The sequence below is a fragment of the Polistes fuscatus genome, unplaced genomic scaffold, assembly GCF_010416935.1.
Source record: "Polistes fuscatus isolate 324 unplaced genomic scaffold, CU_Pfus_HIC Scaffold1, whole genome shotgun sequence".
Lineage (NCBI taxonomy): Eukaryota > Metazoa > Arthropoda > Insecta > Hymenoptera > Vespidae > Polistes > Polistes fuscatus.
In genome coordinates this window covers 14,779,591-14,794,493 of record NW_025112997.1, presented here as the reverse complement: position 1 = coordinate 14,794,493, position 14,903 = coordinate 14,779,591, and the positions used below count along the sequence as shown (strand labels likewise).

Genomic DNA, 14,903 nt, shown 5'->3' with positions numbered 1-14,903 from the left:
TTTCTTTTTCTTTCTCATTCGTGATCGAGAAAGAGGGACGAATAATCCGTTCGACGGTGGATTCGTTCGTTTCGGTTAGATTCGGTCAATTCGTTGTGTCGTATGCGAGGACAGACGTTTCTTTTGGGAGGAGGTTGCTACTGCTGTTGCTGTTGCTGCTGCTACTTTGGTTATATTTCGAGCGGAGAAACGCGAAGAGGAATATTCATTCGTGCGTGCTCGGAATTCGTTTCCCTTGGCCCGCAGGCGGGTAGTCTACGTGTGAGAGAGTTTCTGACGATATCGAGGATAAAAAAGATAAAAAAGGAAAAAACGAAGAGAAAGAAAGAAGAAACAGAAAAAAGAAGAAAAGATAAGAGTTGTCCAGGATTAAAATTTATTTCTAGTGTTCGATAGAGATGCATTTACATTTTTCATACGGAGCGACAATCGTCCTAGCGATGATGTTGTCCTGTCGTATCACTTACGCTCAGGACGAAATCATCCTTCGAAGTCTAACTACTATGGAGACTTGTAACGTCACCTTGGATGGGCGAGGATTCATATGTCGTGGACCAAATTTTGTATCAGCTTTAAAGAGCCGGTCCTTTGAAAGCATCGTTCTACGATCACCGGCTAATATTACTAAACTGCAAGTATTCCAAATAGAGAGATTGATCTTTTTTCTTTTAAATCTATCCGATTGGAAGAGGAAAGTCGCGCGTTAACTGTCACATCCTTTCCTGTCATTTTTATTACAGTAGTGGAAGTAGTAGTAGTAGTGTAGTAGTAGTCGCCCTTCGAAGCGCGCCTTCTCGAAGTATGCTCGAATTTTTTTCTCTCTCTCTCTCTCTCTTTCTTGTTTTCCTTTTTCTTTTTATTTTCTGGCTTCTTTCTCGAACGACGCGAATACACGACGCCGAGAGGAATGCAATCTCTCACATAATTTCATTTTTCAAGTTCTATGTCCTGCAATTTTAGGCGTGTCTAGATAATCTATATCTTCTTTTGATCCGAACTAGTTTATTATTTCTTTTCTTTTTTTTTCTATTTCCTTTGATATCGCGTTTAAATAATTATCGATAATCGACGATTTTCTAACCTTCGAAAAATACCGAATCGTTCGAAAAACCAATCGTTGGTTAAACACGTTCGAGGACGATTTCAAATTTTGCGCGCTTCGGTATTAACTCGCGAAGTAAATAAAACGACATTAATGTAATCAAATGAACTTTCTTTATGTAGTATTTTTCGTTTTTAAATCGTATTATACATTTTTTTTTAAAGAAAATACTTATTCTTTTTACTTTCATTTTTATATTTTCATTTCATATTCACTTTTATTCATTAATTATTCTTCGCTTTGTAATGTAACAAACGCGTTGCGTTGTAAAATCATTTGAGAATTTTTGCTCTCAAATTATTATTCGTAATGTTTTGACGAATGTTTCTTTTCTTCTTTTTTTTTTCTTTTCTTTTACGATCAAGCTATTAAAAGTCTCTCCGAAAGATATCTACAATTTATGACTGTCGAAACTTCAATTTCTACAAGTCAGTACTCACAGGAGTGTCGAAATTGTTATTCTTTTAAGTTGCTCGCGGTGTACGAATTATGGAACTGAACGAAAGTATGCTTGGAATGAAAGAACGTTCCTGCCTGTAGACGTCTATACGATTCTGACGATGAATGATGAAGAGAGAACGAAAAAAAGGATCGGTTTATTCCAAATTCATTCTCCAATAATAAAATTAATATATCAACGCAATGTTCCAATTTTCCATCCATGTTATCGAAAATCTCTATTTCAACACGTAATCCTAATTAGGTCAAGTTATGCAGAAAGATACCAATCATCTAGAATATGAAAATGAATAAATTTTGTTAATTAATTTTAGTTAATTTACAAATGAAAAATAAATTATTTTATTTCTATTACGTATTTGGTTATATTATATTTTTTGTTGCTATTTAAAAATATTTTTAAATAGCTTATTTAATATTGAGGAGTATAATTAGTATTATTTATAATTTACTTTAGTTTCTAATTTTATATAATTTTAATATTTACACGATATATATACAAGAGTTTTTCTATAGTTTGTTAAATTTTTTGTGAAATAAAGATCACAAAATTATGGAATTGGTTAAGCTAGTTTTTTGCCATTTTTAGGATTGGTAGATGTCTGTTATGCTTGGCACAATTTTATATCAGATTACGCGAATAAGACGTTGTTTGTCTAGAATCTAACATCAATAAATATACTGACTTATCAATTACTATAAAAGTTGTCGAATATAAGTTTGTACGTTCTTATGTATCGCTTCTAACATTTCTCTCTTTTTAGAAAATAAAAAATATTTGATTACTTAAAAGAGAATACGGGAAAATATCGATTTGTTTTTGCTTAAGTTAGAGAAAACGAGCCGAAGAAAATGATTCATGCGAGACCGATGTCGGTCGATCGGTGAGAAATATTTCAGCGCGAGGTCACGGCCGTACTTGACGAATGTGTCGTGACACTTCAACGTAACCAACCTATACCTACTCACGTTTCTTTCATTCTCCGCACGCTAATTAATTTCAATGATGCTACAATCTTAATGATTCCTTTCTCTTTTCTTTTTTCTCGAAATAATTGTCTTTTTAAGTTTGACGAGAAAGAAGCAAAAAAAGAAACAAAGAAAGAAAGAAAAAAAGATAGGAAATAAATTGAAGATTTTACTTTACTTGCGTAGCACGTTTCGACAAAAATTCAAATTAATATACGGTTTGAATTTTGTATATTTTATAAAGTACTGTCCTTTTTAGTTTGACGAGAAAGAGAAAGAGAGAGAAAAAATGAATTTAAGACTGTACTTGATTTGCGTAATACATAGACAAAAATTCAAATTAATATACGGCTTTAATTTTGTATATTTTTAACAATATTTATTTTTTAATTTGTCGAGAAATAGAGAGAGAGAGAGAGAGAGAGAGAGACAGCAAGAAAAAAATAATTTAGAATTTTACTTGACTCGCATAGCATGCGGTCAAATTAATATATAATTTAAATTTTGTTTATTTTCAAAAATATTTAAATATGTATATTAAAAAATAATATGATATATGTATTTAAAGAATCGTATTTACATATAAATATATATATATATATAAAGTTATATATATATTACGTAGAGTTTACTTTATTATGTTATTTTTGTTTCTCTTCTTTTTTTTAAAGTTATCTCTTAAGCACAGGCGACAATTCTGCGAGCATTCTGCAGATTTAGATTCCAGCGATATTACGGGCTCTAACAGGAAGGTTGTTCGGCTTAGAATTATTTATATCGTTCCGATATTCGTATAACTTTTAGATTGTAGAACTATAGATACGTTTTATATATGCTTGATTAGACTATATAAATATTTGAGGATAATAGTATTTTTATATGTTGCCAGAGAAGATTTTATCTCGCGCGTAAATTTCAAATCAGTTAATATCAACAGGAATGATATTAAACGTATACATAAATATAATTATTAATAACATTATATATTAAATATTTATAAAAATATATATTGTAAATTTATTTCAGTGACTTGACGAACAACAACATAACACGTGTCTCGGCGAATGTTTTTCATCAACTTTCTAATCTCGAATTTTTGTGAGTATATGCACATATATTCTTAATTAATAATATTTTCACTTATAATATTTGATCCATTTACTTAAAATTTCATCATTACGAACTAATGATTATTATTGAAAAATTTTTCAAGATTGTTACGACGTAATCACCTATATACAATCCACGAAGATGCATTTGAAAATTTAACGAATCTTCGAGTGTTGTAAGTATTTCAATTTTATCGATACCACACGCTTTGATATTTCTTTTCTTTTTTTTTTTTTTAATTAATATAATCGAATAATAATATTTTTTTCAGGGAACTTGATGATAATTATTTAATAGAAATTCCTATCGCCCTTATGAAACTCGATGCGCTCGAAGATTTGTAAGTTCCTTTTGGAAAACTCGTGTACGCTCTGAATATAATCGTGTCGTACTACTTACATAATCAAAAATAGTTTTTATCCTAATTTCTCAGATCCATTTCCAACAACAAGGTACAAATACTCGACGGTTATATATTTCAAAGTATGGATAATTTGATATCGCTCGATTTACGTGGAAATCCAATTAAGCAGATAAACGATAATACTTTTCAAAATCTTCATAAACTTCGTAAGTTGTAAGTACATGTATTTTTTCGCGAAATGAAAATTATTTAATTTTACTTGGTCATATAAATATATGTATATTTATAAGAAAGATTAACCAAATGATTTTCAATAAAATACATTTTACATTAATTTACATTATTGAAATATAATGAAACAAAAAATGTGTTACAGGATATTGTCAGACATAAAAGAAATGAGAATTTTTCCTAATCTCAACGGAACGAGTTCTTTAGAGGTTTTGAAATTAGATCGGGCACGGCTTAAAGCGATCCCACCTGATCTTTGCATTCAATGTCCAAAATTGAAAAGTTTGTAAGTTTTATCTACAACGCAGCATTCATATAATTAATAATGTTCAATTATTTCTTAAGGAAAATATTTTCAATTCTTTTTCGTATAAATCATCTGTGCTTGTATCGAAAATGAAATTGATTACTCTTACTAGACGGCTTGCGAAATGTAGGTCTCTCTGTTCATCTTATTGCACAATGCATAAGAAGAAACTAGAGCCACATGCACATGTAATGTATTTTCATTTCAGCGATGTGAAATCGAATTATTTGACAAAAATCCCAAATTTAAGACATTGCCATGACCTTCGCGTCTTGTAAGTATGTGAGTTATATTGCGTTTCAAATTATTATATTAACTAATGTATTTATTATTCATGTCCTAACTCATATTTTATATGATTTGTCTTTTAATCTTGTTTTAGAGATTTGGCAAACAATGCGATCTCCTCGTTATCCAATGCACCTTTTAAAACTTTAAACATGTTACATGATCTTCTATTAGCGAATAATAATTTAAAAACAATTTCAAAAGATGCATTTTCTGGATTATCGAAACTTCAAGTTTTGTAAGTTGTGTTCTCTTTGATGGTTTCAATATATTTTTAATTCATGAATATAAAATAAAAATGTCGACACAACTACTGTTGACACATTTCATGTATAGTTATCTTTTAGGGATTTGGAAAGTAATTACATAGATTACATCGATCCAAGTGCGTTTACAGAGACAGAACATTTGGAGGATTTGTAAGTATGCCAATAAATTTAAATACAATTTTGAAAATGTTTCTATCATTATAGATTTTCTTCGATTATTTTTTAGAAATCTTGGAAACAATGTGTTCCCAACTTTACCGGTAAACGGACTCGCAGGGTTGTTACATCTGAAAACTTTTAACAATCCAGCTCTAAGACAATTCCCATCACCCGATAAATTTCCACGCGTGCAAACAATGGTGCTTTCCTACGCTTATCATTGCTGTTCGTTTCTATCGATCGAAATAGAAGACACCGTAACTCAGTCATCAGTACGAGAATCTATTTTATACCCTAACGAATTCGACATGACTTTATGGAACTCCAGTTTTGGGGATGTTTGGCCTCATCTAAGTAAGTCATTTACTATGTTATTATTGTATTTTTATTATTGTGTTATTTGTATTTTTTTATTTTCGTGTAAAATGTAAATGAAACAAGAGTACGCTATCAGCTATATTAAGAGAAAGATATTTGTAAGAATTCCGTTTTATTTTAATTTTTTTTATATATGTGTATTTATGCACATTATTTTTATACGCTTACACAGAATCATTTGTGCGCCTGAATTGTCATAAATCTAATAGAAATAAAATTAGAGTTTATCACAACTTATAATTCACAGCCAACTGAATTACTAAGGTTGCATCTTGCATGATATAAAATAAAATATGATAAAGGTAAGCCGCTTAGTACATAACTCATCAGAAATGTTAAAATAACACACTAAACTAATGTAATATTCATGATTAATACAACTAACATTCTTGATAAATTTCATAGTTCTTGTTACACTTTTGTATAGCACAAGAAATACAGCTCTAATTCAAGAAGTCTTGCATGTGTTCAATTGATAACAACAGTCAAATCAGTATCATAGCAATAATAATTTTTAGATAATTTGAGCGATAAGTTTGGGTCGGAACTAAACGAACTTTGGGATAACTTTGGTCCAGATTTTACATATTCCGGCAACGTACCTCCCTACAGCGAGGACTACATTGAGGAACAAATTGGGCAGAATGCAGCATCGGGACAAACAGTGCCTTCTCATGTACAATGTTTACCACAACCTGGTTAGTAATTTATTACTTTGCCATCGTAAGATACGACTTCAATTTCTAATTATATTTTAGGTCCGTTTTTGCCGTGTCAAGATCTGTTCGATTGGTGGACGTTACGATGCGGAGTTTGGATAGTTTTTCTACTCGCTATGCTTGGAAACGGAACTGTTGTATTCGTACTAATATTTTCCCGAAGCAAAATGGATGTACCTCGATTTTTAGTATGCAACTTAGCTGCAGCTGATTTTTTTATGGGTGTTTACCTAGGTAAGATAAATAAAAGGAAAAAATATTTCCTAAACTTTATAAAAATTTATTTAAAAAAATAAATATTATAGGTTTATTGGCGGTGCTTGATGCATCTACATTAGGAGAATTCAAAATGTATGCCATTCCTTGGCAAATGTCGGCAGGATGTCAATTAGCAGGATTTCTTGGTGTCCTAAGTTCCGAATTGAGCGTCTACACTTTAGCTGTGATCACATTAGAAAGAAATTATGCAATAACCCATGCGATGCATCTTAATAAAAGACTTTCATTGAAGCATGCCGTTTATATCATGACGATTGGCTGGGGATTTGCCATATCGATGGCTAGTCTACCGCTCTTTGGTATTTCCGATTACAGGAAGTTTGCAATATGTTTACCATTTGAGACTAGTGGCACTGCAGCCTTAGTGTACGTAGTCTTTCTAATGCTCATCAATGGAGTAGCATTTTTAATTTTAATGGGCTGTTATTTGAAAATGTACTGTGCGATACGTGGCTCGCAAGCATGGAATTCAAACGATTCTCGTATCGCTAAACGTATGGCGCTACTTGTGTTCACAGACTTTTTGTGTTGGTCACCAATAGCATTTTTCTCGCTTACTGCAGCTTTCGGGCTACAATTAGTGTCCTTAGAGCAAGCTAAGGTATTCGCTGTTTTCGTCTTACCTCTGAATTCCTGTTGCAATCCATTTCTATATGCTATTTTAACGAAGCAATTCAAAAAGGATTGCATTTTAATATGCAAAGCCATCGAAGAGTCCCGCGTTACAAGAGGAATCGGCAGATGTCGGCATAGTTCGAATTTCAGTAACCGCCAAACCCCAGCAAATACGAATAGTCTGGTGGACAGATCTTCTAAGGAACATCAAGCACCATGCGTCTGCACTTCGAAACTATTGGAAACGAGCCAGTGCCCCAGTTATCGATGGTGGGGAACTAGATTTCTCTGGCCTTGCGCGGCCGATCAAAGACAACGTTATACACGTAACGATCACTACGCTTACCAAATCGCTGAAATACAACAGAAACAGCATAAACGTGCTTCGTCGGTTTCCTCTAGCGAGAACTTCTCTTCATCTCGTTCGGACTCCTGGAGACAAACTCATCATTGTGGTATACCGTTGAGATTATTGGATCCCAAACGAAGAACATCCTCTTGGTTGGTAACTAGGAAACCATCTCAAGATTCCAACCTTAGTTCATCCCGTAATGACTCGTCGGGTTCAGCAGCTACCGCCAGCACCAGTACGTGGCGTATGTCAAGATCAACAGCCTCCCTAGAGATCAGTGCACGCAACACTCCAAGACCTATCAGGCCTAAGCCACGATTGACGCGACAATTTGCGATTCAAGAACCCGAACCACCTGCTTCACCGTGTAGATTAGCAGTACGTTTGTTGGCTACTATACCTTCGGCTGCTGAGATGAGCGAACAGCAAGACGAAGAAAGTGCTGTACCTAAATAGAAACTATAGTTATAATTAAATAAGGAACGATGCGAGACGCGTTTCAGTATTAAGAATAAATAACGAGATACCTGCCATGTTTTTTATCCGAATTTACGAAATAGCGTACGATATAATATGCATTTTCGATTTTTATAGGAATCGACGTTATCGCTTAGATTATTTGTAAATATTTAGGGATAAGATAAAGATTTCATGTTATGCTTGCATATAGATCATATGTATATGTACGAGGAGGAGAGAGAGAGAAGAGAGAGAGAGAGGGAGGGAGGGAGTTAGGGAGGAAGAGAAAAAGAGATGTGGTTTTATTGAAATTATTGTCTTCGTCCTATCCCTAAATATTAGTATAAGCAAACGTTGGTATATTATTACTTAAATAATATAGACCTTATCGAATATATATATAATTTTAACACGATGGCTAGAGTTCAGTCAAATACTGTATAATATTGTAACGGAGTAGACTGTAATACCAATATAGTTCCACCGCTCAATGCGAGCATTTGTTATATATAAAATATTTGTTATATAAATGATTTAAAGTGTTAAAAAACAAAACAAACAAAAATACGAATTTATATCTATGATAATTCATGTTGTTAGTATTTTCATATTACAAGACTGATAGCAGTTTATTTACTACATAATATGAAGAGAAGCATTCCAACATGCGCGAGCACTAATAATAATAATACTATTAATAATAATAATAATGATAATAGTAATAATGCAATCTGGGACATAACACAATGATTTTAATCAGTTTGCAAATAATGCATTTTTTAATCATATTTAACAAAGCATTTAGCTATTCATCCGTTCCTCCTATTTTTTTTCCAAATAATTTCTCACAGAGATATTACAGTAATAATAATTATTAAAATTTTATTTATAGTATTTAACATCCCAGATTATGCATTTTCTTAAATAAAACACAAACCCTTCTTCTTAGAATCCACGACAAAGACACAAATGTTAATATCATATTCAATAAAAATGTATGTTCTGTTGCTTCTTTTAGATACGATGCATTATAAAAAAAAATATGTTATGTATAAATATATTTATAGTATTTATCACGATATAAAAATTAATTGATAAAAAAAAATTAATTAAAAAATAAAATGAAGTCACTATAATAAACATATACGTTCATATTGTCGTGAATGTATTTTTTCAATCGATTACAACGATGAGGTCATGTATGGGATATTGCTGTTTATGCATAAGAAAAATACGAAAATATATAAGTAAATGTTGTAGACGTAATATCGTTCATCTGTCCTATGCGCTTTCGTCAATTAATTTCCTTCAGTATTAAAATGCTTGAAATGAAAGATGAATGAATATTGTATAATAATTTAAAGGATAACGAAATGTTACCTTTGTATGCAGCCAAAGTTACGATAAAAGGAACCAATTATTTCATTACATTTATTACAATGTAATGAAAGTGGATAAAATATTTCTATTTAATAAAACAAAATTATCTCTCATTCTTATGTACAAAGAGAGAGAGTGAAACATTTAAGAAATTAATATTCGTCATATAAAAGAATTTCTGAAATCGAAACAGCAAATTGAAAATGAATTTATTCTAGTCACATATTTACTAGATACCGTCATATAAAAACAAAGGAACTTTCTCTTTTCTTTTTCTTTTTTTTTCTTTTTTATTCCACTAATTCAAGATAGTAACTATGACCAAATTTCATTCTGCACATGACACGTTAAATAATTCTATTTAATAAGAGCAAACGCACGTGTTCACAATACGTTTGAAGGCTGCCATACTTTTTAGGAATAATAATGAATTTTTCAATAAACATGTTTGATTAATTAATAGCATAGCGAACAAAAATGGGTGATAAGAATTTCGTACTATAAACAATATTCTAAGAATAAACAATTTACATTTATAAGGTGCCAATAAATTTATCTTCTACATGAAGGTGTAGAGAAATATAGATCGATAATGAAAGAAACTTCATATTATTCTTGTTTCGTTAAAAAAAAAGAAATAAAAAACAAAAACCAATTGATCCTTTCTCCATTTATTCCTTTCGAATACTCGAAAAAAAGATTTGTCCAAAAATTTTATTAAAAATTGCAAAACCAATTTTAACTTCCTTTTCTTATCTTTTAGTAATTTTTCTTAATTTGAAATAATTACGATTATAATAAATATTTTGATGAAATGTTCATAATATTGAAAAAATATGTTTAAATTTTAATTAATAGGTATAGGGATGATTAATTGCATATTTTTCGCCACATTCTTAATGAATTTTGATTTATTTCATGAGTTAGCATATTTATCAGGATTGTCTAACATATATCGGAATGTCAGAAGTATATAAATCTATATGACGGAACAATGCTTGGTACCTGATCTTGAAAAATGTTAGGTTTCTTAGTCTGAGCTACGTGCATTGTATATTTCCCTTGTATAGAGTGTGACAACGTATGGGATATATAATCTGTGTTAAGCCGATGAACTGGTGGCGTCTGAGGTCAGCCGCCTTATATGATGGCTGCTGTAACTACTGAAATTATTATCACGTTAGATTTTGGTCCGTCTGGTAAATAGATTCTTAGCATAAAGAATCCATTCAATTGTCATATATGAGCGGGTTTTTTTTTATCAAAGTGGTGTAAATTCATTTTTTCTCATTTCGAGATATTTGAAGGTTTGCGTTCGAATTGATTCAAAAATATTAGTATGAACATAATAAATTTTATTATCTGATAGCAATTAATAAAATTGTTCAAAAAAGCAAGATATTTTTGTAGCTGATAGATTCATATTACAAAAACTAAATATTAATGCGTTAGCATTTATTAATGAAACTTTTATTAATAAATTTATAAGAATATTGTACCGTTTTTTGGGCTTTATTATTAACAATATGAAAATAAGTCATCCATGCTTAACTGAAACTAGTTTTAATTCACTTTTTTTTTTAAATTGGACTTCACTTTTAAAAAAATCGGCATATATAATTACATAAAATAAAAAGAAATAATTTATTGGTAACCATAATAAATCATATTTCTGAAACGCACCGATGAAATACACAAATTTATATTTTCTAATTAATAGACGATCACACATTAATTTTATATTTCGAAATAACGTAGATAAATGAACAAATACGAGGAAAATATATTATTATTTTTTATTTGTCAACAGCTACTGCTGTTTTTCCAACAGACCATCCACTAGAAATGCATTTTACGGAGTACTTCGTTCAAGGTCTCATTTTGTGGATTATCTCTACTTTTTCCATCTAAAAAGACAAGTGGAAAAGATCAAATAAAGTCTCTGGTCTCTCGTATTTTTTCTTTTTTAAAACATAAAAAATGTACTCAATATGTTCCATTGCCTGTGGTTAGAAAATTATGATTCAATTTATGTTGTTGTTTATTCATGCACTGTTGACCTAATAAATAGAACTTTTTTTCTCTACTTAAAAATGTATAATGCTTCTCTTCATCTCGGTAAAAAAATTATACTTTTAAGGTTAACAAAGAAAAAAAAACAAAAAATAACAATAATAACATCAATAAAATGTTCGCATAACAACTTGATATTTTTGTATAATCGATAAATAACAAAAAATGAAACATTGATTCAACGATATAAAAAAACGTACAGATACGTTAAAGGAATGAAGACAAATGTTATCCTAATAATGAATATTTTAATTGTAATTTATAATATTAAATTTATTCCTAATAATGACATATTTAAATAAGAGAGAATTTAAATTAATTTTTATATTTATTTCTATCAGATATTTATATAAGGACAAAGATAAACGTTTAAGAAATTAAAAAAGAAGGTCGGGATATGTTACACTAAATAGAAATACTAGGAAGTGTATTAACGAGGTAAATGTTTTATCAAGAATCCAATCATAAAAAAAAAGAAAGAAAGAAAGAAAGATAGAAAGAGAAAGAGAAAGAGAGAGAGAGAGAGAGAAAAGGGGGAAAGCTTAGTAGAATACCTGTTACTTCAGCAAGGGCAATCCTACCTGTTGCACATCATTCGGGATTCATGAAAGAGCCGTAAGTGCTTCTGCATGGTTTCACGTACATAAACGTGTCAGAGTTTGAATGAAGTAGAAAGCATAAAGAAAGAGAGGGGTGACAGTCTCCTTGTCATTTCTCCTTGGCCGGGTATCCATGTTAGACCCCCGATGATTATTATTTGTCAAGAGTCATAAATAATAAAGGATATTACGTAGGTTGGTAGTCAGCGGTATAATTGAATCAAAATAATGTAGAGGTATCGTGTTGTACGCGTGGCCAATCATAAGTCAGGTGAACCTATCTCCTATCCAGCGCAGCAGGGTGGTTTGGTGGCTGCGCCGAGGGTATATCCCTATATAAAGAGTGTCATCCCTTCACCAGGACGCTCATTCCAACAACAACCACCAACAGCTTAAAACACAACATCTGAAGAAGATAGGCTTTACTTTTAACATCCCTTAATAAGACTTCATTTTCAATCTGCAACATGGTAAGTCATTGTCATCTTTCTTTCGTTACCTTATTTTTGATCTTTTAATTTAAAATTTATATCATTCCTTCGTATCTTTATCTTCCTTTTTTTTATCAGTATCTTTTATTAGTTATGGTGTAATAGGGAATAAGAAGTTACTTATAAGTATTGTAATATATTTGTCAGATATTTTTCACACATTTTTTACGGTTTTTATATTTAATAATTATCTTTTATTAAACACGATCCGGAGAGTTGTTACTTTAGATTTATATGTGTGTGTATATATAAAGACTAATTTATAGACTGTTTAGATCCGATTTCATGTCATTAAATATATGGACATGGGGGTGCGCGCATACATGTCTCCGAGTAATTAATAATAGAAATTAACCGTAACAAGATACGTTTACGTAGTTTATCGCTGAGCTTAAATATCATTTAATATATAGTATTCGTGTCGTGCTTTCATTTTGAGCAGACAATTTTCGTCATAACAAATTTCTATAATTTAATATGATACTCGTTGGTTACCGATATCGTAAATAATTTTCAACGTATGAAATAAGTTATTTTATAAATTATGCTAATTGATAATGCTAGTATACATGCACATTTAGTTAAGTTAGAAGGTATTGTTTTATTCACGAATAAGTTTAGATTGAATTATCAAAGTAGGTCCCAAGAGATCGCAACGATAGAGAAGAGAATACGTACGCCTACGTACATTTTGTATTTTGCAAAAAGATAAATGGAATTGTTGTTAGTTATGTTAAAAAAGTAAAAAGAAAGTAAAAATAAAAGTTCTTTTAAGTGTAATAATTCTTTAAAATAATACAAATTCATAAGAGAACGTCAAGAGATTATTACTACGCGATATTATACAATATTCAAACTTTCGCAAACTCGTACGATAGATAAACTTTATTGTTTGTTATTCCTCGGTTGATTTTTTTCACAAACAAATTTAAAGTTTTAAACGGAGTTTATAGTATAAAACAATGAACGAATAAAGTTAGAAGTTTGGAAAACTTGTAACATATTTCTATTACAGAGATCTCTTTTATCGACGTACATACTGATTTGTATATGCTTCCAATGTATGGTATCTTCTTCGATCGTAACATCCCTCGATGGTGATAAATTAAATGAATTTGAATACGTCTTAAAAAGACAAAGAGTCGAAAATTCCGATGGACAGGATTCGAAAGAACGTCGAAGTAATATGGGTTCTTCCTTCATAAGATTTGGTCGTAGTCAATCTGAAAATGGTATGGACAGTGAAACGGAAGAAGTTAAAGTTGATAGACATCCACGATGGAAATCACCGGATATTACTATTCGATTTGGTCGATCGGATATAAAAAATATTCATCCTGGTCGAATCTACGAAGAAGCGAACAATTTAAATATTGTCAGGTAATTTTACGATAAATTTATGCAAGAATTTATCAATCCTCAATGATTTGAAATTGTATAAATCTAGTTCGGTGATTTTAATTTAAAAATAAATTTAGCTTTATTTCTATTGTTTTTTCTTGTTATAGTAAATAGAATAATTAATATTATTTAAAATTGTCTTTATTTTATAATCTTAAAACAGAACAATAGCTCTCTCGGTAGTTTTAATAATAATTTAAAAGTTGTTCTATGGATTGATAATTTTATGCAAAATGAAAATCACAAAATTATACAATTTTTACTGCGTTTAATTAATTATTTCTTATTTTAAAAATTAGTATATTTCTGCATAACTTATAAAATAATTACTTCTATCTAATGATATAATTTTTGAACGAAATGCTTTCTTCTTTCTTTTTTAACCAGGAACGAATTATACTCTATATGCTCGGATATGTTAGTGGCTGCAATGAGTGGTAACAAGGACGAACGATCTTACATACCAAGGATACTACGCTTTTGTAACACAATAGAAGAACGAATAAATTGAAACATTTACGTACACACACATACACATAGATACATACATACACATCATAAGTGCGGTACTATATATCGACATTACGCGACTTCTATGTAATTTTGCGGCAAAAGAAAACATTCGAAAAAATTTATGGCTAAAAAGAACTTATGATTTTTAACGCAAACAATTAAATCAATTGAAATCGACTATCTGTTATTACTAATTTTTAGAAAGATTCTTTGAGATCGAATTGATTTACAAACGAATTATTTATTTGAAGAAATAGCATCAGCGAATATGTTTATATTTATAAAATACATCTTCGAATAGAAATTATTTTTAAATATATTCGCTTTCGATATTATTAAATAATAATAATTAAACATATGTTACAATAAAAAATATTTAACGTAAT

At 30.4% G+C, this 14,903-nt stretch overlaps 2 protein-coding genes across 4 annotated transcripts; both read left to right on the top strand.

Annotated features, from left to right (window-relative positions):
* Window positions 1-503: 503 nt before the first annotated feature.
* Window positions 504-10,095, top strand: LOC122522455 (lutropin-choriogonadotropic hormone receptor). Of its 3 annotated transcripts, XM_043643613.1 has the most exons (13): window positions 504-631; window positions 3,557-3,628; window positions 3,744-3,815; window positions 3,912-3,980; window positions 4,074-4,217; window positions 4,381-4,521; window positions 4,751-4,816; window positions 4,925-5,068; window positions 5,178-5,249; window positions 5,326-5,612; window positions 6,155-6,334; window positions 6,395-6,589; window positions 6,661-10,095. In XM_043643613.1, the coding sequence occupies exons 1-13, from the start codon at window positions 504-506 to the stop codon at window positions 8,055-8,057; spliced, it is 2,967 nt and encodes a 988-aa protein (XP_043499548.1). In that variant the 3' UTR covers window positions 8,058-10,095. The 3 variants fall into 3 exon arrangements, with proteins under 3 accessions (XP_043499548.1, XP_043499557.1, XP_043499565.1); XM_043643622.1 differs by lacking the exons at window positions 504-631; window positions 3,557-3,628 and having other exon boundaries at window positions 3,750-3,815; window positions 6,215-6,334; XM_043643630.1 differs by lacking the exons at window positions 504-631; window positions 3,557-3,628; window positions 3,744-3,815 and having other exon boundaries at window positions 4,054-4,217.
* Window positions 10,096-11,857: 1,762 nt separating this feature from the next.
* On the top strand, window positions 11,858-14,692 carry LOC122522452 (FMRFamide-related peptides-like). Its single transcript, XM_043643599.1, has 3 exons — window positions 11,858-12,582; window positions 13,619-13,983; window positions 14,392-14,692. Exons 1-3 carry the CDS (start codon window positions 12,580-12,582, stop codon window positions 14,513-14,515), a joined length of 492 nt encoding a protein of 163 aa, XP_043499534.1. The 5' UTR covers window positions 11,858-12,579; the 3' UTR covers window positions 14,516-14,692.
* Window positions 14,693-14,903: the final 211 nt, after the last annotated feature.

Bases quoted from the DNA above. Each gene is read 5' to 3' on its own strand.
- LOC122522452 (XM_043643599.1), top strand. The intron at 13,984-14,391 runs GTAATTTTACGA...TTTTTTAACCAG, and splicing joins AACAATTTAAATATTGTCAG to GAACGAATTATACTCTATAT.
- LOC122522455 (XM_043643613.1), top strand. From the start codon at position 504: ATGGAGACTTGTAACGTCACCTTGGATGGGCGAGGATTCATATGTCGT. The intron at 4,817-4,924 runs GTAAGTATGTGA...ATCTTGTTTTAG, and splicing joins TGCCATGACCTTCGCGTCTT to AGATTTGGCAAACAATGCGA. The intron at 5,250-5,325 runs GTAAGTATGCCA...ATTATTTTTTAG, and splicing joins ACAGAACATTTGGAGGATTT to AAATCTTGGAAACAATGTGT.